General features: G+C 41.4%; 1 protein-coding gene across 17 annotated transcripts in view; it reads right to left on the minus strand.

Moving 5' to 3' along the window:
* Positions 1–622: 622 nt before the first annotated feature.
* Positions 623–27,117, minus strand: part of LOC147436220 (protein SAWADEE HOMEODOMAIN HOMOLOG 2-like) — a 135,731-nt gene continuing 109,236 nt past the window's right edge. For 2 of the 17 annotated variants that reach the window (XM_086489146.1, XM_086489134.1), the window contains 3 exons: positions 24,129–24,169; positions 18,734–18,853; positions 15,720–15,958 (listed from right to left, as the gene is read on the minus strand). In XM_086489146.1, the coding sequence (XP_086345272.1) occupies positions 15,841–15,958; positions 18,734–18,853; positions 24,129–24,169 (279 nt within the window). In that variant the 3' untranslated portion in view covers positions 15,720–15,840. Of the gene's footprint in view, positions 1,014–1,037; positions 2,198–15,719; positions 15,959–15,984; positions 17,874–18,733; positions 18,854–24,128; positions 24,170–27,117 lie in introns of those variants that run through there. The other 15 variants (XM_086489130.1, XM_086489147.1, XM_086489132.1 and 12 more) reach the window with 13 other exon arrangements.

Raw genomic sequence — 27,117 nt, forward strand, 5'->3', positions numbered from 1 at the left:
TTAAAGCGTAGAATGTCAAACTACAGGAATATTATCACTACATTGTAGAACCTTTTGGATCTCAAGTTTCTACGTGTAGTTGCTCCACCTCAAGATCTAACAACAATAATCAGTCTTTTGAAGTGATCTTTCTCTCACAATGCAACATCGAAGATAGCTTGTTATTATTGTTCAAAATTCTACCCGCGGTCAAACTAAAGTCAAATGAAGTATACAATATGAGGCATAACTGATATGTTGAAAAGGACTACTTTTATATAAAAAGACACAAAACCAGCTAGGTTAATGATGAACAGATGAACCATATGCTCCACTACTAGGTGTCACAACAAATCTTGTATATAACGAAGAATGGAGATTCTAAATGAGTTTCCTCTTCTTTTTTTGCACAATAATTTATATGTAAAAGGGCTAGACATGGATACTCTGGAGAGTTAAGGCTTTTCAACATATTCACATATTAATAAAACTTTCAACTACTTCTAAAATGTATTCTCACATTTGGTGAAGCCTTCATGAAGGGATAATCTAAGAATGTAGAAAGATCACTCTGTAAGGGGGGACAATTCTTAGTTTCCACAACTTGAACAATCTACAACTTACCCATAACCTGTGTAAGCCACTAAAGTGGATATGAAGCCAGTAGAAAAAAATTGGATAACATTGATAGGATCATTTGATAATTAGTGTACACCACTATGGAAATTAGCCCCTAAATCATGTTTCAAAGCTAGTGGTTAGTAATATATGCAATCATGTATTCCTATATCATGTTTCAAAGTTAGTGGTTAGGAATATATGCAATCATGTATTCCTCAATCATGTTTCAAAGTTAGCGTTTAGGAATGCATGCAATCCAAGTAGTTATAATCTTTGGTTATTAAACTTAGGCTTAATACAATAATGAAACTTTTTGTTGATTCACTTGTACATAGCTTCATCCTTGCCCTTTGCTGCTTGTGATCTGCACTTCAACTCCTTCCTCATCCCTTGGTTCTCAAGGATATGCACATCTAACAAAAGGAAACATGAAACTCAAAGAAATTTCTATCCTTAGTCAAGCTCAAAAGATGTATTGACAACTACTTTGAATAAACCTTTATAGACTTTTGAAGCTACTCCAACATAGACTTTCATAGATTCCTTATCAACTCTTGAATGAGAGTGCAATCCAAATCTTGGCATATTGTTCCAAGGTCATGGCTAGAGAAAGACCCCAACCCTCAAGTATCAACCTCACATAAAGAGTCATAGGCCTTTCTATTAGAACATGTAAAGCCTTTGATTAGAACATGTATAGCCCTACATATACGAGCCTTCCATATTGTTCATAAGAAGATTGCTTATTTACTATGATCGCCATTGAATGCCTACATGCACTATGCATGGTTCATTCAAAGCCATAGTGTTGTTAACACACCTTAGAACATAAAAATCTTTGAAGAGGTTTGCTTGTACCTTTTCTTAAAGCATATCCTTGGATATTGACATCCGTTACTTATAATTAAATGTGTTCAAAACAACAATAGAGTGCATGTATTTAAAACCTATAGATTAAAAAATTGAGTAAAACTAGTTAAGTGATGCGACTAAGCAACAATCTTGTAGCTATAGGATAAAACTTTTACTAAATTTGTGGTTCTCTGTATTCCCAATTGTACGGTATGTTTCTTTGACAATTTAAGTTTTTTCCAATTGTTAATTTGGAGAATTTAGATCATATCTAAAAAGGAAAACAATGCCAACAACTGGCATTTTACACATGGATTGCTTCACAGCATGAAGTTACTTTTTATTAGCTTTAAAAAAAAAAGATAATGCTGATAGAAACATAAGGGTTGGCAAACATCCAAAATATGAATTTCAATGATGGAGTATGCTCAGTGAAGGAAATAATTTTTTGCATCTTAAATAGTTGCAAATAAATGATAAGTTTAACAACCAATTAACAAGTAAAATACACTGTAAGTGGATAAAAACTCACAGAGATTATTTTATACCCATCACATGTTGGCAATGTCAAACATTATCCACGTTGTAAGAGGTCAACTCATAGGGCCAAGGCTTTGCTCAAGTCACAAACTTTGACATGTTCCTCCTTAGCTCTTGCAATGATTGCATCCCCAAAGGAGTTAGCTCCACGAGGCCGATATTTGGTCTCTGGCCTTCGACAAACTTTTCTTAGAGGTAAAACATCCTGTACAAAACAATACACACTCCCTCAAGTCCCTTTTAGAAAAGAGTTCTTCACTTGTCACATTATCCTTGAGTTTAGCTATGATACACTAAAAAAAGAGGTACTTGTCTAGTAAACCAAAAAAAATCATTGATGACATCAAATAACTTTCAATACTACTTACTGAATGTAGAAAGGTTACCGAATAAAAACAAATGCAAACAAATATCCAGTATTTGAGTCAAGCAATGAAGCTAATTACAAGAAGCAAGCCTTGATGAAGGTCATGCATTAGACACCCATGCCTATCATTAGCAAGAGGATTTTCTTTTTTATGAAGACTTCACAAAATATATAAGGTGTTCACATGTGAAGAGGCACTGTTGAATTGAAAAGAATTTATCATAGACAAGAGATAATTTGACAACTCAATTCCATTTGAAATCTCAAACTTGATATACAAAACCAAAACCCTCAATGGCTCACCCAATTGAGTTACCCTCCGCACAACGAGTTATTTCTTATCGAGGACATACTCAACCTTTCTTTGGCAACTCATGCGGGGAGATGTCCTCTCGCACTCTGTCATAGCTCACTAGGATGTCCTTAGCTCCGCCATGTATTCCCAAGTAATGACCCATCTAGATGCGATATGTATATAGTTATCATAATCCACATATCACCATTTGTTACTCTGCGAGGTGAGGAAATACCTTCATTTGCTTGACAGTGGTAACCTCTTCTTGACCCCTTGCCAAGAAGGTAACCCTTAGTGACTTATTATCGCAACTTTTGAACAAAAAATATAAGGAATTTGTATTGGCATACTTAGTAATACTACTTACTTTGTTGTGTGTTTTGAGCTTCACCTTCATCTTCTCCATCTTTGCGTGCATTCTTGCAATCCTATTTCCAACAATTGGTATCACAATAGGCTTTAACATCTCGAGCAATGTGCCAACAACCTCCTCGGGCAATTTCTTCGATTGAGATGATTTTTTATTAGCATTCTTAGAGCAACATAATCTTCATGCAAGCTCATAGAGCTTGTATCATCAAAATTTTGATTCGAACTCATCTCGGCCTCCTTTTCTACTACTGGTAATACGTTGCATGCATGCATTATGGTCCTTTGTGCTTGTTTTTTGATAGTGCAGATTTTTGTAAAATAGGGACTTTGTAGTCTTCTGTGAGTTTTGCTACATAGCATAGGTTTGTTTTGTGAAAATTTTCCTCTACGTAGACAACTTTTGCATCAGGTGCAATCACCACCATAGCTATCAACAATGATATTTTTTGGATGTTGTCTCCCAAGACAAACTGATGGGGCAACTACTCAATTTGGGCATACCTTGTTGCAAAGGGCGTTTGGAACATTGTGTGCAGTTATGATGTAACACCTCGTATTGTGGATATAGGTTTTATGAATGATAGTGTAGGTTCCATCGGTTCTATTGCTAGAGTTGTTTTTCCTAGTATTAAGTAGACATGTTCGGATGCTAAGGATGCGCAAGCTCATACATTGATTGCACTTTCTCTCAAGTTTTCCATCACTCCACACATTCGCTACATATAAAGCTATGTGTGGCTCTTTAAAAACACATTATGGCTAAATCTGTTGTGTAACAGACTATCTTTCATGTGTTTTTTAAAAATAGTTTATGTTAGTATAACTTGATGGGATTCTTCTTATTTTTAAATATCAAATAACAATAATACCATGAGAGAGAATAAAAACCTGAGAGTACTCATTAGGTAATCCTCCATGGCAATGTGCGGTTTTATAAACTTGAGATGATTTATGCGAGAGCTGTCTACGTCATGCAATATCAAAGATAAACTTTTGATTAACATCACATAGAAATTAGAAATATTGTGCTAGCAATGTTTGTGTTTGATGTACTCATTCATCAAATTGTCTATGGATATGTATCAATGGAGATATATGTCATTGATAGAGATCATAGAGAGAATCTATATTCCTCTCCTTCCAATACATCTTTATCTCTTCCCCCTCCCCTTCCCCTATCTCCCTCCAGTAACACTTATATGACATTACACTTATACCTATTAGATGTCATTGCTTTCGACGTATGAGGCACCGGCAATGATGTATGCGTGATGCAGATGAGGTTTTGACACATGCTAGAGCGATGGCTTTGTATGCCAGTGATGGTGATGTCACGTTTACCTTTAGGATTTCTCTTGCTTACATGTCTTCGAGAGGTGGCACTTCTCCCCGTTGGTTGCTAGACGAGGATGCAATTTTCCATGTCACACCACAAGAAGAATCCCACTCGGTCGTGAGTGTTTAAGCACTCTCTCTAGTGGGAGCTTTGGTCGTGTGCACTTGGCTAATGCGGCATTTGACATTGCAGGTGTTGAAGATGTTTATTATCATTAACTAGTGGTGCATCCTATACACTATAACATGCGCGCTATGCTCTGAGTTGAGACAGAGTTTGATCTCAATGAGAAAGTTAGCAGATTGTGGGTGTCAGATATTGCTTAGAGAGCAATCTTTCCAGATGCGTTGCGGATTGCTAGGGGCACCCGAAGTGGCTTGATATATCCTACGCATATATTTAAGGTACGAGATGACATAGTCTCGATTTTGTTGTTGGCATGTGTTGAGCAAGAGATGAAACGTGCCTCCTTCGTGAGTGAGTTCCACCATGCTAACGAGACAGAGCTTTTAGCTGTGGAGGACTTGCCAATATACTCTGTAGAGATAGAGGTAGAATGATAGTGTTCTAGTGAGACACAACAAGTGTCATTAGAGTCTGTGTAGACAGAGGTAGAGCGGGTCTACTACCTATAGCACAAATAGAGATGATGGACATGAAGTTCTTTGATATACTCATGCTAGAGGCTAATGAATTGATGCCAGGACATATAGTTCCGCCTATGGATGAGAGGGACATAGCCATCCCATTGTCGGTGATGACACATCCATATGTGATGAGTAGTCTTGATGATCCAGTTCATACAGATAGCGCTAAGGAGGCTAGTACAACCAAGTTTGCGCAGATTTCGTCAGCATTTAGGCCTCTCATCTATGACCTACTAGTGTCGAGATTCGACCAAGCAGCTGCAGTGGGAGCATTTGCAGCAAGGATTGTCAGTCGTACAATGACTGACACTAGCATGATGCATTATGGAGCTATGCGAACCATACAGAGTTGTCTACGGGATTTGCATGCAGGCTCTAACGTGGATATGTACGCTATCACTAGAGTTGATACGGCCTATATGTAGAACAAGTAAGCGAGTCAGTGGGCGTAGGTTGAAAGTCTCTCACTTATTTTCTTGTACATACTAGTAGTTAAGCTGGTAGGACCCACTTATCGCCGCATCGCCTTTAAGTGGGAGTATGTTGGGGTAAAGGCGCTCCACTACGCCTTTGTCTATGGTCACAGGCCGATGGCCTGCGGACCGAGCGGCTAGCCACTGTGCGTACGACCTTTATCCTTATTCTTCATATACCAAAAAGAATAAGGAGCTCCTCTTCTGCTTGAGGGAAGCTCCATCTACACAGTGTCGTCTTTGCTCCTTCCCCCCTTCCCCGCACGCATGCACACATCGGCACACCGCACACTTTCTCACAAACTTTCATGCTCTCCCATGATCCATCCATCAATCTCTCATGCTCTCCCATCACTCTCTCCCTCTCATGTATGATGCTCCTCTCTCATGCTTCTAAAACCTATTTAAGGTGTACTTTCCCTCTAGTTGCCCAACACCTGCAAGCTCTCAAGCTCCCCATTGCCCTCCAATCTACTCCATTACCCTCTCAAGTCTCCATTGCGATCTCATGCTCTCCATTAGTCCTCAACATATAAACTTACCTAGCCTTTTCAAAAACACTCCTCTCCTAGATTTATACGAGTTGGTCTTCGAATGTGAGGAGTCTACCTCGCAATGATGCCTTGTTTACGTTAAAGAGGACATCCATCTTTACGCATTCACCTGGTCACCGATCTTCCCTAAGAGAAACAATATATGTGAGTTTTTCTATACTACCATAACTTTTCACCTATGCAATTCGAAGTATTTAAAGTTCCTAGGATGGCTTACTTCTAGATGCTGTTACATGAATTCTATAGGTGTTTGGCAATGCACAAATTTCAAAGATTTTATCACAGATGTGTTACCATATGCATGTGGTAGTGATGAGTGTGAACACACTAGGACTGCCGGGGCATTTTTTCCCTCTTTAGGAGGTTTTTCCCCCCGAGCATTGTATATACGCCCATCACTCTAGGGCTATCCATATTTCCATTGCATACTAAGTAACACACTCTCTATTGTGTGCCTTGAGCTTCCTTCATCTTCTCCAAGCCGTGTGCATTTCTCTGCAACCCTAATTCCAACAATTGGTATCAGAGCAGGTTGCATCCTCCCAGGCTTAGTCTCTAGCTGCTCCAGCACACGCCTGCTCACTTTCTCCGATTACAATGAGGTTTCTCTGATCTCAGATTCTTTATTCGGGCTTATTTCGGCCTCCGTTTCCACTATAGGCAGTGCTGCACAGGCTATTTCGTCATTTTGTACAGAATTTCTATCAGTGCCGTTTTCTGCATAACAGGTGCCTCATAGTCTTCTACGGTTTGTGCTATAGAGCACGTGTTGTTCCCGCTCCGTTTCTCCTATTTTCGGGTAGTTTTCACATCAGGTGTAGCATTTACCATGGCTGACAACAACAACACAGATGTGTTCAGGATGTTTGCTGCTGAGGACATGTTGGATGGGGACAATTACCCTATGTGGGCTTATATGATGCAACACGTTCTTGTGTCAAAAGGCGTCTGGAATATTGTGCAGGGCATTGATGTACGTCCTGGTTATGAGGATGTAGGTGATGTTGAGGATGTTGCAGGTCTTGCTTCTGTTAGAGTTCTTTTGCGTATGGCAGAACAAGCTCGTTGGGATGTTAAGGATGCGCAGGCTCATGCATTGATTGCGTTGTCTGTGAAGCGTACCATTTTTCCTCACATCCGTTCAGTAAAATCTACAAAACAGGCTGGGATATTTTGGCTGGTCTTTATGCAAGTCGCAATGAGGCTAAAATTGCTTTGCTGCGTAAAGAGCTGGAGTCAAAGATTATGCATGAGGAAGATAATATGGACACTTTCCTTGCTAGTGTCAAGGATATCAATGAGAAGGCTATTTCTGCAGGTGAAGTCATTTCAGATAGTTCCCTTGTGCAGACTGTTCTTGATGCCTTACCAGATTCTTACCAGATTTTTGCTAGTACTTGGAGACTATGACCCAAGGAAATCCAGAAGTTGTCAAGTTTATGCACATTGCTGTTGCAAGAGTCACTTTCCAGAAAAAACAGGACTAGGCAGCGTGCAGTTGAACAGGCTTTTATTGCTTCTCAAAGAAAGAGTGGTAACATTTATGCAGCCACTTCTTATGCTTCTTCTGCGAGTGGCAAAACTTCTGTTCCTAATGCTTCTGTTGGCAGCACTTCGTCTGGCAATTCTAGTAATAAGGGCAAAAAGAAGATGCGTTGCCATTATTGTAAAGCTAATGATCACTTGATCAAGTCGTGTCCTAAGTTGAAGGCCAAAGAGGCGAAGCAGAAAGAGGGTGGTTCCATTGCAAATGCTGGTTCCACTACAAATGTAGCCATTGTTGAGTCTTCTGTGAAAGGAGACTCCGATGCTGATGTTGATGTAGAATGGGCTTTTAGCGCAGAGTGCACTTACAATCCTGCTGTCCATGATGCATGCTTGTCAGTTGCTGCAGATTCACATGTGTGGTATTTCGACAGTGGTGCTACAAAGCACATTACCTCACATCGTGAATTGTTTACCTCTCTCGAGTCTATTCCTCATGGGAATTCAGTCACTTGTGCCAACAATGCCTCTTATCTGGTTCAGGGAGTTGGAAAGATTGTGCTTACTACTGCAAATGGTAGTTCCTTCACACTTGTTGATGCACTTTAGGTACCTGGGATCAAGAAGAATCTCTTGTCTGTATCCACACTTGCTAGACTTAGACTTGTAGTCAAATTTGTGGATGATAGATGTACAATTCATGATCTCAGTTTTGGTGATGAAATTGTTGCATCAGGCTTTTTGTGTCGTGGGCTGTATAAGCTCACTTTGTATGACAAGTGTGGACAAAATTTTGCAAATGCTATTGCAGATTCAAGGGCTATTTTAGATGCAGAACTTTGACATGCACGTTTTGGTGATCTGAATTTTGCCAGTTTGCTGCGTTTGCAAAAATCTGATATGGTTGCTTCTTTGCCGCCTCTTGAAGCACCTGTCAAACATGTTTGTGAAGGCTGTATTTTGGGTAAGATGCAGCGTTCTAAGTTTCCAAAGGATGGTTCAGTTCGGGCCACATGCAGGTTGCAGCTTGTGCATAGTGATGTTTGTGGGCCCATGCAAACTCCGTCCTTGGGCAATTACTTGTAGTTCGTGACTTTCATTGATGATTACTCCAGGCATGCATGGGTATTTCTGCTTAAAGCGAAGTCCGAAGTTTTTATGTGCTTCAAACAATTTCTGGCTATGACTGAAAATGTCTCGAAATGTACTATGGGCACCCTCCGTTCCGATCTAGGGGGGGAGTATATGACTCATGAATTTAATGCATTTCTGGCTAGTCGTGGAATAAAACACCAATGTACAGTGCCTTATACACCTCAGCAAAATGATGTTGGTGAAAGGAAAAACAGGTCACTTACGAAAATGGCACGATGTATGGTCAAAAGTCAAGCTTTCCCGCATTCTTTTTGGCTTGAGGCCATCATGTGTGCCAGTTATGTACTAAACAGGTGTCCTACGAAAGCTTTGTAGTCTATTACTCCATATGAAGCATGACATGATAGAAAGCCTTCTATTGAGTACATGCGTGTTTTTGGCTGTTTGGCATATGCTTTAGTGCCACAAGTGCAACGCAGAAAATTGAATGATAAGGCTGTCAAATGTATTTTTGTTGGTTATAGTGCTGAAAGCAAAGGTTACAGATTATATCATCCGCAAACAAAGCGTATTCTGGTTTCACGGGATGTAGTGTTTGTGGAAGATTCTGTTCAGCCCTTACTGTCATGTACTAGAGACAATAATGTCATGGTGACATATTTGAGGAAGTTTATGTAACGCAGCCTCGCGGTTTTGTCATAAAAGGACAAGAGGACAAAGTGTGCAGATGTAAGAAGGCTTTGTATGGGTTGAAGCAATCTCCTCGTGCTTGGTATGAGAAAGCTGACACTCATTTGGTTAAACGAGGCTTTCATAACAGTCCAACAGAAAGCACATTGTATGTAAAGAGTGAGGGTGATGTACTTCTCATTGTGGTTCTTTATGTCAATGATTTGCTGATAACTGGACCAAATGAGAAACATATTGCTGAATTTAAGGCTGATTTGAATGCTACTTTCAAGATGAAAGATTTGGGGCTATTGCATCATTACTTGGGTATACAGTTTAAGCAGTGTGATGGTGGTATTGCCTTGTGTCAGAAAAGTTACATAGAGACATTGCTATGTAAGTTTGGACTTGAGGATTGCAAACCTATTGCCACTCCCATGGAAACAGGTTTGAAGTTGAGTCTACATGATGCTGGTGATCCTGCTCATGTCACTCTTTACCAAACTGCTGTTGGCTGCCTTATTTATGTATGCAACACGAGGTCAGATATTCAGTTTGCAGTCTCACAGGTCAGCAGATTTATGCATAGCCCAGGGTCTAAGCATTGGCAGGATGTCAAGAGGATTTTCCGCTACCTTAGTGGCACTTTACATCTTGGCTTGCTTTATCCCAAGGGGGGATCATTGCCGCCAGACTTACATGCTTTTTCGGACTCAGATTGGGCTGGTTGTTTTGACACGCGAGAGTCTACAAGTGGTTTTTGTTTCATGCTTGGCAATTCATGTAAATCATGGTTGAGCAAGAAGAAACTTACTGTGGCCACTTCGAGTTGTGAGCCTGAGTACAGGGCAGTCTTCACAGCTATGGTTGAGTGTGTATGGCTCAGACGCCTTATGGCTGATTTGGGTGTTGGACAGGACACTTCCAACACTATCTACATTGACAGTCAGAGCGCATTGGTAGTTGCGAGGAACCCAGTTTTTCATGCTCGCACAAAGCACATTGAAGTGCATTACCACTATGTCAGGGAGAGGCTCTCAGCAGGAGAGATCAGCTTGGCTTATGTGCCAACACAGGACAACCTTGCAGATCTTTTCACAAAGGCATTGTCTCGTGAGAAGCTTGAAGCTTTCCGCAAAGCTTTGGGCTTACTCCCCTTTGTGGACTGATCATGTCCTCAGGGCATGGCACTTCCCTTTACTCATGTGCCAACTCTTGTTCACCGCATCACTCCAAGGAAGATTTGTTACCATATACATGTGGTAGTGATGTGTGTGAACACTAGGACCGCCGAGGCATTTTTTCCCTCTTTAGGAGGTTTTTTCCCCCGAGCATTGTATATACACCCATCACTCTACGGCTATCCATCTTTCCATTGTATACTAAGTAACACACTCTCTATTCTGTGCCTTGAGCTTCCTTCGTCTTCTCCAAGCTGTGTGCATTTCCCTGCAACCCTAATTCCAACAAGATGAAAGGTGATTGGGCACTATATTCCATTTGAAATCTTAAACTTATTATTCAAAAGCAAAATCCTTAGTTGGCTATCCCAATTAATTGTTGTGTGTGCTAAGTGGAAGTGAAGTTCTTGCGAGATAAAGGTGAGCGAAATGATAAGCCACAACACAATGAGGAGTGGAATTGTCATTGCTAGGACGATCAAGGGGATTCATCCTAGCAATGATGATGGACCATCCCTTCAATGCTGTACGCTGCGGTTTCTCATGCCATATTAGATTTTGTCCATGTCACATTTTCAAGCCATTGCTTATCATGTGAGAAAAGAAGCGTTCACACTTCTAGTCAACCATAATAGATACAAGGTACATATTGCGTAGCTACAAGAAGTCCAAGCTTGAACTAAGTTACGATTAAAGAGAGCAAGATAGGTGAGGGATGATGGAAGAGAGAAACATGGTGCTCAAGCATAGAGAAAGCAAGGAGAATGATGGTGGGGCAGAGTTTGGGCAAGCTTGGGAGATTCAAGCATGCTCCGCAGTGCTAACATACTTGTGTTGAGGTAAGCCTTTAGCTTACACTCGATATATGAATAACCTCTAAAGCCAAGCATACTAGCATGCACCTCTATGTGCATGGATACAACCTCCTACACAGGAATCCCTAACACATGCTTCTCATTGCATGCACACATGCTACACTTAATGGCCACAAGCTACATATTGTAGCCCACATGCTACTTGCCCCTTTTCATTTATGGTGCATATTCCTCTTGCTCGCTTAATTTTCACCTTTCACCATTGAGCCTATACAAGGCCACCATGCTTAACTTGTATTTTGCTCTTATTCTAATCAATCAAGCAAGTTCATTTCATTATATTGAGTAAACTAGCTCTAATCTACTTCTTCCTAATTGTTATGAAGCTCTCATTATCATGAATGCCTCGTTGGTCTATCCACCATAGGCATTACATGTGATATTAGAGCTTGCAAGTATTTAGTATCTCCTAATTACATTAACTAGATCCCTATGCGCGAGATTTAGTGCTCTCTCTATCTCTCTCTCTCTCTCTCTCTCTCACACACACACACACACACACACACACACGCACACACACACACACACACACACACACACACACACACACATCACTAAATTGATTCATAACTCTTTAAAAGAAGGCTAATTAAGCTCAAGCATAATTATCACTCTCCTTGGATTTGGATATGTCTACATGGCCACTTACCTAACCAAGTGATTGGAGCTAATTAGGATCGAGCACTAGATTATGTATTGATTTCTTTAGGTTCAATAATTGTGTGTTTAGGCACAATCACCTTGACTTTCTTGATTGCATCTTGAAGATTTCTCCAACAAATCTCTTGTTTTTGGGACAATTTTTTTTGTTGAGATTGCAGCTTTGAGTACATTCAAGCCTTTGCATCTATGCACACATCAAAGCATAGTCAATCTCAAGAGCTTTGCATGGAGCCTATCCATGCTTTGATTGATCCCCGGAAGCCCAATCAATGCCTTGATTAAATCTTTATGTTCCCATGCTTTGTGCTTAACAAAGACCCCTTGATAATTTTCTGCTCACTAGGTGTGTATGTGTGTGTACACGCGTGCCATTTGAATGTGTGTGCACCCTTTGAAAGGATGTCGAAGAAGTTAAAAAAACGCCATTTATGCACTTGCCAAAAGATCCTATGCTTGTAGGATTGCTCCCTAACTCATTTTCTTGAAGACGTCTTCACAAACAACCAAAACTGCCCATTTGCTACCGCGCCTACATGCCAACCTACCCATCTACTCGCACCTTCTTGATCCCGCTACCCCCGCTACCCGAATTTTTGACCCCATTCTCAGCAAAGTGCCTATTCTACCCGACTTACCTGACCCCCTTTCGGGGTGTTCCGGCACCCAACCCCGGGCCATTTCTACAAAGTTGCCACCTTCTGTGAAGGGCTTAGCCCAGGCTCTCACAACAATATAGGAAGAGCAACAACAAAGTTCAAAGGAAATCCTAACACACTCTTTGATTTCACAAGATAATCTAGACAATAAATCTTTTGTGCTTGTATTAGCAACTAGGTATCACACCTGGCAGACAAAGATAAAGGGGGTGCTCATGAAAAAGAATCTTTTTTGCTTGTATTAGCGGCTAGGTATCACACTTGGCAAACAAAGATAAAGGGGGTGCTCATGAAAAAGAATCTTTTGAGCATTGTAAAGCCACCATCCGTTTCGGGGGAAGCCTTGACACGAAATACAAGTGACTAGGTATCACACCTAGCAGACAAAGATAAAGGGGGGTGCTCATGAAAAAGAATCTTCTGCACATTGTAAAGCCACCATCCGGTTTGGGGTAGCCTCGACAAAAACCTTGAATGCTTAACAACAAGCCAAAGATGAGCAAGCACTTGGAATCATCATCATGACACTTGAAGATGATTTCATTCACCACATAGATGACGCTACATATGCACTTCACGCTTAGCAAACCCTAGAGTGTCTTTTTGGTGCCAAGTTAAGCACTCCAAGATGAGCCTCAAAGTTCAACTTTATGGTCTCACTTTGCAAGAGCAAGATGATGTTGCTAGCCTTATCAACCAACTTAAGAGTATGCCAAACCAATTTGTCTATGACGAGGTACAAGTTTCAAACGAGGATAAAATAGCCATACTTTTCAAAGCCCTACCAAGTAGCTTCAATAACACTGTAACCGTGCTCAAGGAGAAAGATCCTCAATTGACCGCTAGGGGAAGAAAAAAGAATTGACACTTATACAAGGTCTCAAAATAATGCACTTGTTGTAAATGGTAAAGGTTGCTCACATTGTGGCCGAAGCAATCACAAATCACAAGATTGCTTCCGCATTAAAGTTTTCCCTCCTTGCAATAAGAAGAGACATGCACCCAACCGATGTTTCTTCAAAGGTAATGCAAAGAATCCAAAGAATCCTAGAGATTCCAAAGGAAAATCACGTCCTAGCAAAAGAAGAAGGAGATGTCATTAATGTTTACTATGAGGATATATTGTGATGGGTTTAGACACTGTCTCAAATCCAAATTTTGGTGATAGGACCTACTCTCTTGCATTATATTCATCTTATGAGCCATATGCAGTTACCCTATGTAACCCATATTAGACTCCTTGATAAAAATCCAAGCATTTCGTGTAAGCTTCAACTTACACGGGCGTCTATTCAGATATATAAACAATCCCTAAAGCTAAGCATACTAACATGCACCACTATGTGCATGTATACAACCTCCTACATAGAAATCCCTAACACATGCTTCTCATTCCATGCACACATACTGCACTTTATATCCATAAGCTATATGTTGTAGCCCACATGCTACTTGCCCCTTTTCATTTGTGGTGCCTATCCCTCGTGCCTTAATTGCCACCTTCCAACATTGAGCCTATATAAGGCCACCATGCTTAACTTGTATTTTGCTCTTATTTTAATCGATCAAACAAGTTCATTCTCATTGCATTGAGCATACTAGCTCTAATCTACTTATTCCTGACTGTTATGAAGCTCTCCCTATGCTGAATATTCGTTGGTCTATCCACCATAAGCATTACAACACGTCCTTCAATAAAGAAGGGGGGTAGAGGGTATGAGCCACTTATCCACATGTGAGAGAGTATAAATAAAGAACTACATTTTCTCCCATATATATCAAGTTTTTTTCTTGCATACATGATATTGTTTATATCTATTTGCATACATATTTAAATTAAAAAAAAAAGCATATACATGTGTGTATATATTTATAAGTATGCACACACCCACATGCACATTTATATACATCAAGGTGATGCTTACTCTATTTTTTCTTTGGATTCATCCGGAAATAATCTTGTTATCCGTTAGATTGTTACAATTAAATAGGTTTGCTTGCAAAGAGACAACAAGACTGTTTACCAATGTCTTGGTTTTCCAACGACATCCAGAGGGTGAGGGGTGTGTGTGTGTGTGGCAGGACAGCCTGAGAGAGAGAGAGAGAGAGAGAGAGAGAGAGAGAGAGAGAGAGAAGAAGAAGAAGAAAAAGAAGAAGAAGAAGAAGAGACATTTTAACATCGTAAGAACAATCCCAAGAGACCTCAAAGATCTCAGAGAGAGAGAGAGAGAGAGAGAGAGAGAGAGAGAGAGAGAGAGAGAGAGAGAGAGAGAGAGATTCTTGTTACTTGCTGTTGCTTTTGTTGCACCTCCTTGCAAGCCTCCTCTCGGTGCTACCACCCTCCTCCTCTTCCCGTCGTCCGAGTGTCTCGTGCATGTCCATCGCTACCGTATTGTGGCCTTGCCACCCGGATAGTATCCACTACGCAATCTGTTGCCTTGGTCCACAACCCTACCATCTGCCCCATCCTCCGCTCTTGCTTTGGTATGTTGTGCAACCTACTCCTACTGCTGCAACTATGTTTGTGACGCCTTTGGGAGTATCAAGAAGTAGCTCCGCAACAACCACTTTAGTGTGAGCCGCTTTGCATCTTGATCTCTCCATCTTGCTTGTGTTTGCTCGTTGCTACTTCCCTTGTTGTTGCCGACGGATTTTCCCACCGTCTTCAACCAGCTCACGACTTGCTTGCCTTCAATGGCCTCGCTTGATGTAGAGTTCCTTGGTTTTTCTCTTTCTTTTGTCTTGTTTTGTTTGTTTTTGGGTGTGTTTGTGTGCATGTTTAATTTTTTTCTTCCTTGCTTCATTGCGTGGGTGTGTTTTGAGTGTGGGTGAGCGAATCTTGGTTGTTTTTTCCTTTCAATACCTCTCAAGGTTGCTTTTGGGTGTGGTCATATATATGTGTGCCATATGAAGCATGTTTGCATGGTATTGCTTTTGATATTTTTGTTTTTTCTTGCTTTGTTTTTAGTTTATGTGTCTCGTCTTTTGTTTTGTTTTGGGATGTTGAAGTGTATCAGGGTTCCGGCTCTTATAATCTCAAGAGCTTGCTCACATGTCTATGACACCAATCACATACTTCGCATTTAATATTTATCTCTTGATCCACATTGGATTGGGGTCGACAAGCATCAATCACATTGACATCTTGATTTTGATCAAGCTTTAGATGCTATCAATCTATCAAACCATTACGTCCAAGTCGCTTTGACCTTCATACCAATGTATTTGACGAACTAGAATCACCTCGCTGATGAAATCTCTCGAGACATTGCTGCATCCATTCTTCTCATAGAAATCCCTAGACACAATACAATAAGCAACGATACCCATGATTATGCTAAAAAGACATAACCATAAACCTTTCCAATGCAATCGAGGTTGGTGCCTTTACATATAGTGACCTGCCTATTGAGATTGATGGCAAATAGGTAGTGTTTCCACAACTTTAATGTATGAATTGCACTGAACAAGTTTGTTTTTCTACTTTTGATGTACATAAAGTTCGTGGGTTAAGGAGCTTGTACATATTTTGTGGCAAGTTTGACTTTTATACTTGTATATAAAAGAAAAACAGAAAATTAAAGCTTACTAGCATGGCTTTTGACATGGAGCATGGCGAGATGGCAAAATAGTTTCCTTGAAAGACAATCATGCTAAGACTCAAGAAACAACTAATGAAGAACGGCTAGCCTTTTGTAAAGAAACTTTGAGAATTTTGTTGGATCAAATGCAAAAGATGGGGGAAAATAAACTTAATGAAAAACGCAAACAAGTGCAGATGCAGAATACAAGATATGTACGAATGTAGTCATGATAGGGAGGTGGGATCTAGTAAAATGCTAGCCAAGGGGCCAATATGGCAAATCAAAGACCTGAACCCCCCAAGTACAATGAATCCCTATATAACCGCTTCGCAGATGTAGGGGGATAAATATTTTCGTTTGTGTGAGATGCATGACGATGAGACAAAAATACAGCATGCTACATACAATTTACTCGACAAGACAAACTTGTGCCGCAAGATTTTTAAGTTATGTTTAGTAACAACTTTGTACCTGCTGATGAACACAATAGAGCTCTTAGTGCATGGGTTTTCATGTCACAAAAAAGTATTACTGTGCAAGAATATGCACATAAATATCGAGAGGTAGTGCTTAAATTTCTCAAGCACATGCCTAATTTATTGCAAGTCCACAAGTTTCCTTTGGAATTAAAGAAACTCTAGACCCTTTGATATGAAAAGAGAAATGTATTACATTAAAGGGAGCCATTGCGCTTACTTATTTCTATAGAATGGCAAGAGGGGACAAATCATGCTTGGCCAAAGATCCTCTTGGAACACATTTTCTCGTTTTGTAGGGCCAAGTCAAACAATTCACAATCTAATTAGACACATGGCAAAGAGGGAAAGAAACACATACTATATAGACACTCTTCGAGATTAGATATAAATGTCACCCATGATTGAGAGCTTTTAATCGTTCTAAGCTGACCCCATAGCAAAGAGAGAAGGCTATGAAAGGGGATTATGCTATGGATGTTTGGGAGAACGATTACCCAAAGAAATTAAAGATGCTTACATCTAATTTAGTCCTCAACTCAATGACTTAAGAAGAAGAACATGAGGAAGAGGATTCTCAATTTGATCTAGATTCCTACCCATCATATCTTGACAATTACACTTGCCAAGAAGATGCCAAATTTAATAGATGTAGTGCCATTCCTTGGTGCACCTAAAGGATACAAGTTTTCAAATATTGCACTTATAGTGATGCACGGCAATGTAAGTTGAAAACCATTGATAGTGTTATTTGACACTGGTTCGATCAAGCAGCTACAACTCCATACGTAGCATTCTGAATATAAGTATATTGTGGAGCTATCTGATGTCAAGGGAACACTTTTTTGGGATGCACGACTGGACAATCTACCTCTCAAGATTCAATTTTATGAGAAGAAAGTAGATTTTGAGATCACTCGCCTAGCACATATGTGGTACTAGGCAAGCAGTGGCATGCCCAAAAGAAGTCAATGTTAGATTTTTCAAAGCATGTCTACCACTTTTGAGTGTAATGACAAAAGGGTGTTGATTCGTGGAGAGCATGATTTTCAAGAAATGAATCTCCTCAAGGCCACGAAGATGCACAAGATTGAACGTGTTGGGGATGTGATTTGGCGTATGTCACAACACATTGGTGTGTACCATCTTCAATCTAGTCAATAGTCCAATCAACATCCAATCAACAAGTGACAATGTGCGAGCATGTGGGCTTAAGTGAGTTGCACAAGGAGCCAAAGAAGTCCCCTTTGAAAGCTACAAACCTTTTGGCCCTTAAGAGGAGCACCTAGCTATTGTACTACCACTTGCACTAGCCATGCTACTTCTATATAACTAGCCACTTCTTGTACACATTCTAGTAGTGTAGCTAGTTTATTTCATAATCAAGTTATTTCTATTGGTTTTACACTTCATGCATTGTATAATTGCTATATCTATTCTCTCATTGTGAATACTACTCTAATTATGCCCCCTACCCCTAACAGAGTGTAAGTATATCTATTTATTTATATTATCAATACTTCTTGTTATTGTCCAAGGTGGACACAACACAAAGTAGAGGTAAAGTCAAATATGCTTCGAATCTTTCTGAAAAGATACAAAAGCAAAATTTTCAAATGTTTTAAAATTTGAATTACCTTTTGGTTTGGCTCTACATAGGAATGTGTAGCACAAGATAGAACTTGTACCACGAGCATCTCCAAATGAGTAGACAAACTTTTTTCTTTTTTCATTTCAAAAAATCTAGGCTCCCTCATGTGCGAGAATGGTGATAAGATTTTTCTGGGACTTGTGCCTCATTTACATTGTTGAAGAGCCTTGGACTAATAGTCAAGTTAATTTTTTCTTTATGTGTCATATCAAGCAGTAGATTGTATGCGAATCACTTGTTAGATACGTTAACTATGGACTCCACAGGCTGTTAATAGACTGACTCTCTCTCTCTCTCTCTCTCTCTCTCTCTCTCACACACACACACACACACACACACACACACACACACATGAAGTTTACCTTTGATCCATCATGAACATATTGGACCAAAAATCTGCATCTGCAACCTCTGATGTCGTGCCTCCTCCTATCCACCTCCAATACATTTGCATCAAAATGAAGCGCATGCTCATTGCCTTCCTACGAATTATCCATAAGAATCTCACATGAGCAGCTATCATTACGATTACAAATACAAAACTAAGAAATTTAAATTGTGCAATAATTGTACCATCTATGCATACAAAAGACCACCACAAATTAGCAATTGAGAAGAGCAAAACGGACACACGAGCACAACATTGATATAGTATTCACACAAAAGTCACTCACGATGCATGTTTGCTATGCCTACCTCCGTAAAGCTCAAGCCAACTACAAATTTTAAACATATCAGTTATTACCAAGCCATTAGAGAACTTACTTTTTTTAAATAAAAGAAACAACACTAATTTACTAGTACTAAGAAGACTCAATGCTGCAGGGATACTCTAAAATAAGCTTGTCCGTAAAAAAAAAATACAATGATATAGATACAACTAAGATGTGGGCTAGCAACAAACAACGTGCTTAAGTGTCATGACAAACAATGCACGCTGCCACTGCTATGTGATGTAGCTTATGCTATTATCCTCTTCTTATGCTCACCCCCATGTAGAGATTAGAGAGGATAAAAAGAGAACCATTTATGACATTAATATAATAATCAACACTTAATTGCACAATAGAGATATAAACTTGATAACTAAATTGAATGTGCAAGTCGAGCATTGGGTCCTTCTCTTCAATGCTAGTTACTATTTGGTCAAAGCTAGATGGCAAGGCTCCTAGTAGGACTGTTATCTTGTCCTCTTTTGGTACACCATATTTCACGTAGGTGAGCTGTGTGATCGTGCTTTTAAGGTGGTTGACAAGGCTCACTTTTTAGCTTGGAGAGATCCTTCTTCAACCTTACCCTACTTTTCTTTCTCTTAGCCTCAAAATTTTTCTCTAGAATTTTCTATGTAGCTGATGAGGTTTCACAATCATTCGTGAAATATACATAATTGTCGTGCAATGATGTGATTATGATTCTTAGTTCTTTCTCATTTGTTGCCTAGTTCTATGCACTGATAGCCCATGTTTGCACTTGTGCCCGATCACTAGAAGAGGGATCGCTAAGTGCCGGCTTGACTATTCCCCACAACCCTTTCTTCACTTAGTACTTAATTTGGTATGCCATGTGTGAGACCAGGCCCTGTTAAGTTTCCCAATTCCCTTCTCTCCCATTTGTGTAAAATAGACGAGTCTCATCTTAGGAGACTCTCTCAAAGCTAGTGTCTAACCTTTTCCAAAAGCACTACCAAGACCACATCATCCCCGTAGATACATATACTAACATACATTACTTTATGTGTTTCTTGGTTGCAAAAGATTTGGACTTAGTTCTTTTAGAATGAGAGAGAGAGAGAGAGAGAGAGAGAGAGAGAGAGAGAGAGAGTTGAAGTTCCTTCGAGAGCACTTCAGTGTTTTGAGGGATGAGCCTAATTGCCTCTAACAGAAGGTAATTCCTTGATGGAAGTGGCTGAAGGTGGAAACAAGTCCCAAGCCAACATGCAATGGACCCTTGTTGCTAGGCATGGGAACTATTGTCAAGTATGTAGGCTAGCCCTTCAAAAGAGTGGCATGTGCATGTGAAGGGGCTCTAGGTTAGGGCGGACTTCAAGCTTATATTCAAAGTGATTTGGCCCATTTGGCAACAGGTCGAGCCTTTCGATAGGGTCTCCCCGATGTCAATGTGTAGTTGGAGCTGCCCAAAGCACCTCTTTGCCAGGACTTCAAGCTTATATTCGAAGTGATTTGGCCCATTTGGCAACCGGTCGAGCCTTTCGATAGGGTCTCCCCGATGTCAATGTGTAGTTGGAGCTGCCCAAAGCACCTCTTTGCCCATTGGGGTCTCGAACCTCGGGCCTCAACTCCCCCTCCAATCCAATTGAACGGTTTCCCTTTTCCTTCTCCCCACGACTTGGCTGGTTCACCGTTGTGGCACTACCCCAATATGGTGGGTTTGACCAACCAAGGAGCCCTTTCCCACCTAAAATCGAGGAAATAAGATGATATGCCCACACCTAAAGATAGGTGGTTATTAGCAACCTTAATCCCATGGGAATTAGGTTCAATTAGCTTGCTGCACAAGACTGAAGCAGAGAGTTAGGCTTCAAATCACCACTAATGTAGACTTCGAGCAAATGTTAGAGAATTTGGCTTGATTCTTCTCCTCCTTCAATGGGCTTCAATCTTCTTAATGCAAGGGAAAGATTTAGGGAGAAAATACTTCTAATGATGCAAGTGCAAAAAGTTTAACTCACTAAGTAAGACAAGAGGGCTTAGTTGATCTAGCATAGGGATTTGGTCATGTAAATGCGCGAAACTCTAAAGCACTAGTTAACGAGACCTAATGCTAATTAGGCTTCTAATTAGCTAATAAGTAGTGGCTTAAGAGTCTTAAAACTCAAGAACATGCTCATGCTAACCAATTGAACACTAATTAAGCATAAGACATGCAATGGAAAAAATAAACGAGAGATACTAAGGATCTTAACGATGATTGATTATGAGATGCTAGTCACCCTTAATGACTTTGATATCATTTGTAGACATTAGGAATGATAAAATAAAGAACCATTCATAGCATTACCATGTAATTAGCGTCTTATTCTCAAATCCGCTGAAAGTATCAAACTTCAGAGCTGCATCACCTTCTTTGTATGGTTTTGGCTTTTCCAGTGCTCCCAAGTTATCATAGGGAAGTGTCTGCAACATGGGCACTGTAATAAGGATTATCGGCGCTACTTGGCCATTGACATTCTGAGTCACTGGTGCCATAATTACCTGCTGGTTGGAAAAACCAACCATGCCAAAATTGCCCTGTGGCACCTTGGCACCCAAACTGGCCCTGATTGCACTGAAACCCTTGCTGCATGCCAATATTACCATACATGGAGTTTGGCATCATGCCTTTCATACCCCCAAAGACTGTTCCTGGCATATATTGCTGGTTTCCAGACGCATAACCAGCCACGCTTTGAAACACAGATCCACTCCCAAAATACCTAAGGTGTACCGTGAGTGGTGGAAGAACCTGTTGCATAGCTTGGAAACTAGTTCCCTTTCCATTTAATGCAACATTTGGACTCTGAAAGCTGGCTGGCTGAATTGGTAGAGCCTGTGGAATAAGCATCCTAAACACCTATTTGTGGACACAAGGAATTTGTCTTGGAGCCCCAACTAACTCCGCAACATGTGAGTGCTCCCTGCACTGCTAAGATGCAAAAGGAGCCTCGGCTTGAGCCTCAATGGGCTTTCCTGCATGAGAATGTTGCCTTGTCTGTTGTGACACTGGTGGCGCTTGCAGAAATTCCATAAACCTAGGACTCTGCACCAATCGAGGAAACATATTCACAACAGCAACCAACCGTGTCCTGAACGCATCCTCGTCTAGTTGCCTAGTCATAAACCCTTGACCTTGTGGAGCATTCACATCAACAAAAGGTACCGACAAGGGTGACCGTGAACTCTCGCCAACCTCAAACATTGGAGAAGGAATAGCCTATCTGTCCTATGAAGAGGAACCCTCTTCCCTGGTGTCATTCACTCTATCAGCCATAGTGTAATTCCAAGTTCTTGTGCTGGCCGCGTTGGCCCCAAAGGTTGGCATCCCTCTCGGTATTTCTTTATTCAATTAAAACTTTGGAGAAAACTTGTAAATTCCTCTGAGCTGTCCCACATTTATCAGGCTGAAAATGACCTACTGTAGCCCGATTTCGGCAGCATTACCATAGTAGGAGGCTTCATAGACAAAATCCCCAAGCAAAAGGTGACTTTTCCGGTGCATTTGAGCACTTTCCCAAACCTGGCGAGGAATTGCAGCACGCTGAATTCTCTGTTTTCTGGCCCGAACATGCACATAACACCTGTATAGTGATCCCCTAGCTTCCTTGAAGCTTCTAGAAGTATTAGGGATCAAAAAGGGTCAAAACCCTAGACCTGCAAAAAATACACATCAAGCTATAATTTACTGTTTCGGGCCCTGTTTCGCATGGCGGTAGCATCTGTAGCAAGCCCTTGAGCTTTCGCAGCTGTAGGGCTGATTTCCGTAAATTGTGCTAATTGATGACGTGGCATGCTGTAGGGATTTTCCGGATTTGCACTGGCTGTTTTTGGCAGCTTTTTGTAGGAGTTTTTAAAGTGCTTTTAGAGCTGAAGCTTCTGGGGCTCTGCTTTTAGGCATCCCATGTATGTTTATTAGTGCCAAGAGGGCCATTCTTCCTGAGATGATCTGGATGCAGAGCATCATCGAAGAGGTTGCCGTCAAGCAGTTGAACAAAAACAGACAACAGGGACACACAGAGTGGCTTTCTGAAGTCCACTTTCTGGGCATGGTTGAACATCCCAATGTAGTGAGGCTTGTCGGTTACTGCGCAAAAGATAACCATAGAGGCATGCAACGCTCGTTGGTGTATGCCAACAAAAGCTTGGAGTATCATCTTTTCCCAAAGGGACCAGCTATAATTTCTTGGGATCAGCGGTTGAACATCATGCTAGGTGTTGCTCGAGGATTAGAGTACTTGCATGAAGAAATAAATGGGATTCAGGTTATATTTCGAGATTTCAAAACATCCAACATATTGCTGGACAAGGACTTTACATTGAAACTATTTAGCCAGGCAAGGTCCGGAGTTGGGAGAGAGCCACGATTGTGGTTGTCAGGACACAAGGCTATGTAGCTATTGCTAAATTGGCTTTATCTGACAGAAAAATAATTGCATATGAATTATTGCATTTTTAAGCAAGAGGATTTTCTCGCTTTGGACACTGGGAAAAATAATTCTAAATGAATTATTGGAATTTTAAGTGAGGGTTTTTCTCACTGGAGACATCCGAGTACAGATATTTCTAGTGCGTCATTCAAATTAATGATGGGAGCACTGTGAACTGGAATATCTGTGAGGCCACCATGAACGAGTACTTCTGATGTGTCACATCGGATGTGTTACAAGGAGCATCAGGATTCGACCATCCGGGAACGGACATCTCTGATGCGTCATAGGATTGGGTGACATAGAGCATCGCAAAGGAGATCGTACCGTAAGTTCGGTAGGAAAGGACTAGGTGATGGGTATTCCTGATGCATCACAAGGTGGATGCATCGGAAAGGGAATATCCATGGTTAGGAGGAAATTCCAAACTGTGCTAGAATTGTGCACAAGGATGAGCAAGCACACTTGAATGAAGATGGGTTCAAAGGAAACTTCGAGGAAAGTCTATGTCTGCATTGCATTTGTGCATGTGGTTGCATCCAAGGACGCCTGAGAAGTGTGGTGCAAGCATGGTTTTCAACTTATAAGGTTTATTGAGCTTTGGGGAAGGTTCATACCATTTTGTCACCAGCTGCCAACTTAATAAGTGAGCGGCCATCTGCAAAAATAGGACAAAAGAAACTCGGTGCTCCTCCTTGCTTTTCTTGGCAGCAAGCGACCCTCTCTCTCTCTCTCTCTCTTTTTGTGGCGCCCCCATCACCCCTATTCTAACTGGCCTCTAGGGCCTATAAGAGCATATAAGGCGCCCTCTCATGGAGATAGACCAGCCAGCACAAAAAGAAGAAAAACAGCCAGCGCTGAAGCAAAGGAGATGCTGCTGCAGATTTTCAGTCCCAAAGACGATGCCGTCGGTGTTGTCCATGGCTGCCCCGAGTGTACCAGATGTTGCCAAGACCGAGTGCGTGAGTTCTATCGCGAAGAAGTGCCTACATCAAGAGTTTCCATCGCAACAAGTTGCTGTTTTTCTCTGTTTTCAGCCCATAAACGTCATAGACGGGGCTTATTTACGAGAAGAAACCTGAGAGAAAACCTCTTTTGTGTGTAGGATTGGAAGAGGGTTCCTCTGTGTCAAGATCTCTTCCGAGGAATTGCTTTTCAAGAACCGAGTTGCGTTTCGAGAGCCGAGACTTTGGAGGTAACGTTTTTCATATTATGATCTCTAAGTGCTTGTTTGCAAGTGTACTTCCTCTTCATGAGGGAGTAGGAGCAGAGGAAGGCATGAGTCTCTGCACGAGAAAAGCGCTCTGAGGAACTAGAGCCAGATCAGCCCAAGGGTTTCGTACCTAAGTTTTGTGAAGTAGATCCACGGATCCGAGCGAGGTAGACTCTCGAGATGTGATCCGGAAGTTGATATTTCTAAGGAAAGGACTTCACGTCCAAGAAAGCAGAGTTGTTCTGCAAGAAGAGAACTCTAGGAACATAGTCGGAAAAGAGTTGCAGGGATACCATACTCGGAGTCTGGAAGGTGAGATCCAGAGGCGAGAACCTTGGTTCTCAAGGATTCGGAATAAGGAACAGAAGTTCCTTGGAATAGGGTTTCGCCCTAGGAATAGGAAGCCGACGCTTCCGGGAACCATCAAGTCTTATTCTAGAACAAACGTGGTAATATGTTCGGTTAAGTGCTTGTATAGACTTCTCCTCAGTAATAAACATACTATTACGGGGGGGACAAACCCATCTTTTGGTCCCCAGTACTGTGTCTATCTTCTCACTCTCTATCTCTCTCGCTCTCTCTATTTCTCTCTATATCCTCTGGCTTCAGTATTAATGATAAATTTTCTTTATCCGAGTATATTTTATATTGCTATGCGCTCCCGTTTGTGACAATGGTATCAGAGCATGGTCTCCTCTCTTTCTCTGTAAGTAGGATGACTATAGGAAGATATGGGAAGAAGCCATGACAAGCCAAGAGAGAAGTAAGCACGCGGAACTCTAGGCCTTGCAGGAAATGCTTGCAGAGGTGGGAAATTTTTTCTCTCTGCAAGAAGTTGACACAAGACTTGGGATTCTTTGAGAAGGCAACAAGAGCATGATGCTCAAGGTCCTTCAGAACCCAAAAAATATCCATGAACATCAATCCAAAACCATAGCCAAGAAATCCTGCCATTTCGGGAAGGATAAAAAGAAGGTCTCTCAACCTGAGAACACCCCAATCAAGTTTGATACTCTTTGACGCAAGGAATGATGTTCCGAAATTTATCGCTTTCATTTGACAGTTTGAAGTTGCCTTTGCAAACAACAATTTCTCAAAAGCGTTGAAGGTGAGGCATGTGACCCTAAACCATGAAATGCGTTTCGACAGGTCAGGACAGGTGAAACGTTTCGGTCATTGAAACGTTTCGCTCACCAAGTTAAACACAAGCCAAATCCTCTGCTGCAGCCTCGGTCGATGCTGTGCGTAGTCGTGGGCGTCTAGATCTCCCTAGCTCGGTCGCTCAATCGATCAACGTGCCTCTCATGTGAGGAGAATGTGAGCTCTGTTGTGGTAGTTGCTCCTCTGGTTGCCCAGTGTCCACTATGAAAAAGTATGTGATCCGTCTCTGAGACTGGCTAGCCTCTCCTATCATCACACTTTCTCTGTGTCTGCGCAGCTCGAGCAAAAACAGACCCAAGACATCTCTGGTCCTAATATCCCATGACTCTAGAGAGTGGTCCAAAGCCCTCTCCTAAGAGGCAGTGAAAGCGGCCTCGTATCTCATAGTAAATTGGGCAGTTGTAGTGCAACTCTGTCTCACGCTCCGTGTGGCATAGGGGACATGTCCTCGCCTCTACTGGTGTGAAGATGTGCATATCTTGCCAATAGCACATCGTATCCCATGAGATAAGTGGGTGTCCATGTATCTGGGCCTCGTCACACAACCATCCTCAGTAAGTTGGAGAAGATGCTCTTTATAGAAAGCCATCTTCGTGCGCAACTTCTGAGCCGGCTGTATCCAAGTCCTCCTAATATCTAGCTGAATCAGGTCTTGGCGGACGAGCCTGGTGATCTCGGACTGTTTAAGAGTCAAAGAGGGTGCATACAATGAGTACTGGAAGGCGGGCAAGCTGTCCATGCTGAACCCATGTACCTAAAACCATGATGTCATCTCCCCATACCAGCATGTTGTGTCTCCCTGTAAAGCTAATTGTTGAGAGGACTCAAGTGCTAGGCGGGCATATCTGTCTCTGTCTCTGAGGAGGTCCCACAAGCGGTGTAAAAAGGAGACTAATCTGGTAAGCGCCTCAACCACTAGTGGGGGGGCAGCTAGCTCTGCTCGAATAATGTCATGTGGTACTGAAGCCTTGGCTCTAATAAGCCGCGAGATCATAGAGACTAGAGGCTTCTCCATGTCTCTCCATCCATCACTGCGATCTGACCTCCCGTGCTGATCCAATAAAGGCCCCCATATCTGAACTCCATAGAGAAATGCGGAAGCCACCAAAGTGTCAAAAAGCCAAAGCTTCGTCCGAGGCTCCTAAAACTGAATCTATGAACACATCCTCTCCAATCCACCCAATGTTGCATCTGCTCTAGTCATTCTAGTGTTTGTTGCTCTCAATGAAAAT

The sequence above is a fragment of the Adiantum capillus-veneris genome, chromosome 18 (assembly GCF_014529385.1).
Source record: "Adiantum capillus-veneris isolate H3 chromosome 18, ASM1452938v2, whole genome shotgun sequence".
NCBI lineage: Eukaryota > Viridiplantae > Streptophyta > Polypodiopsida > Polypodiales > Pteridaceae > Adiantum > Adiantum capillus-veneris.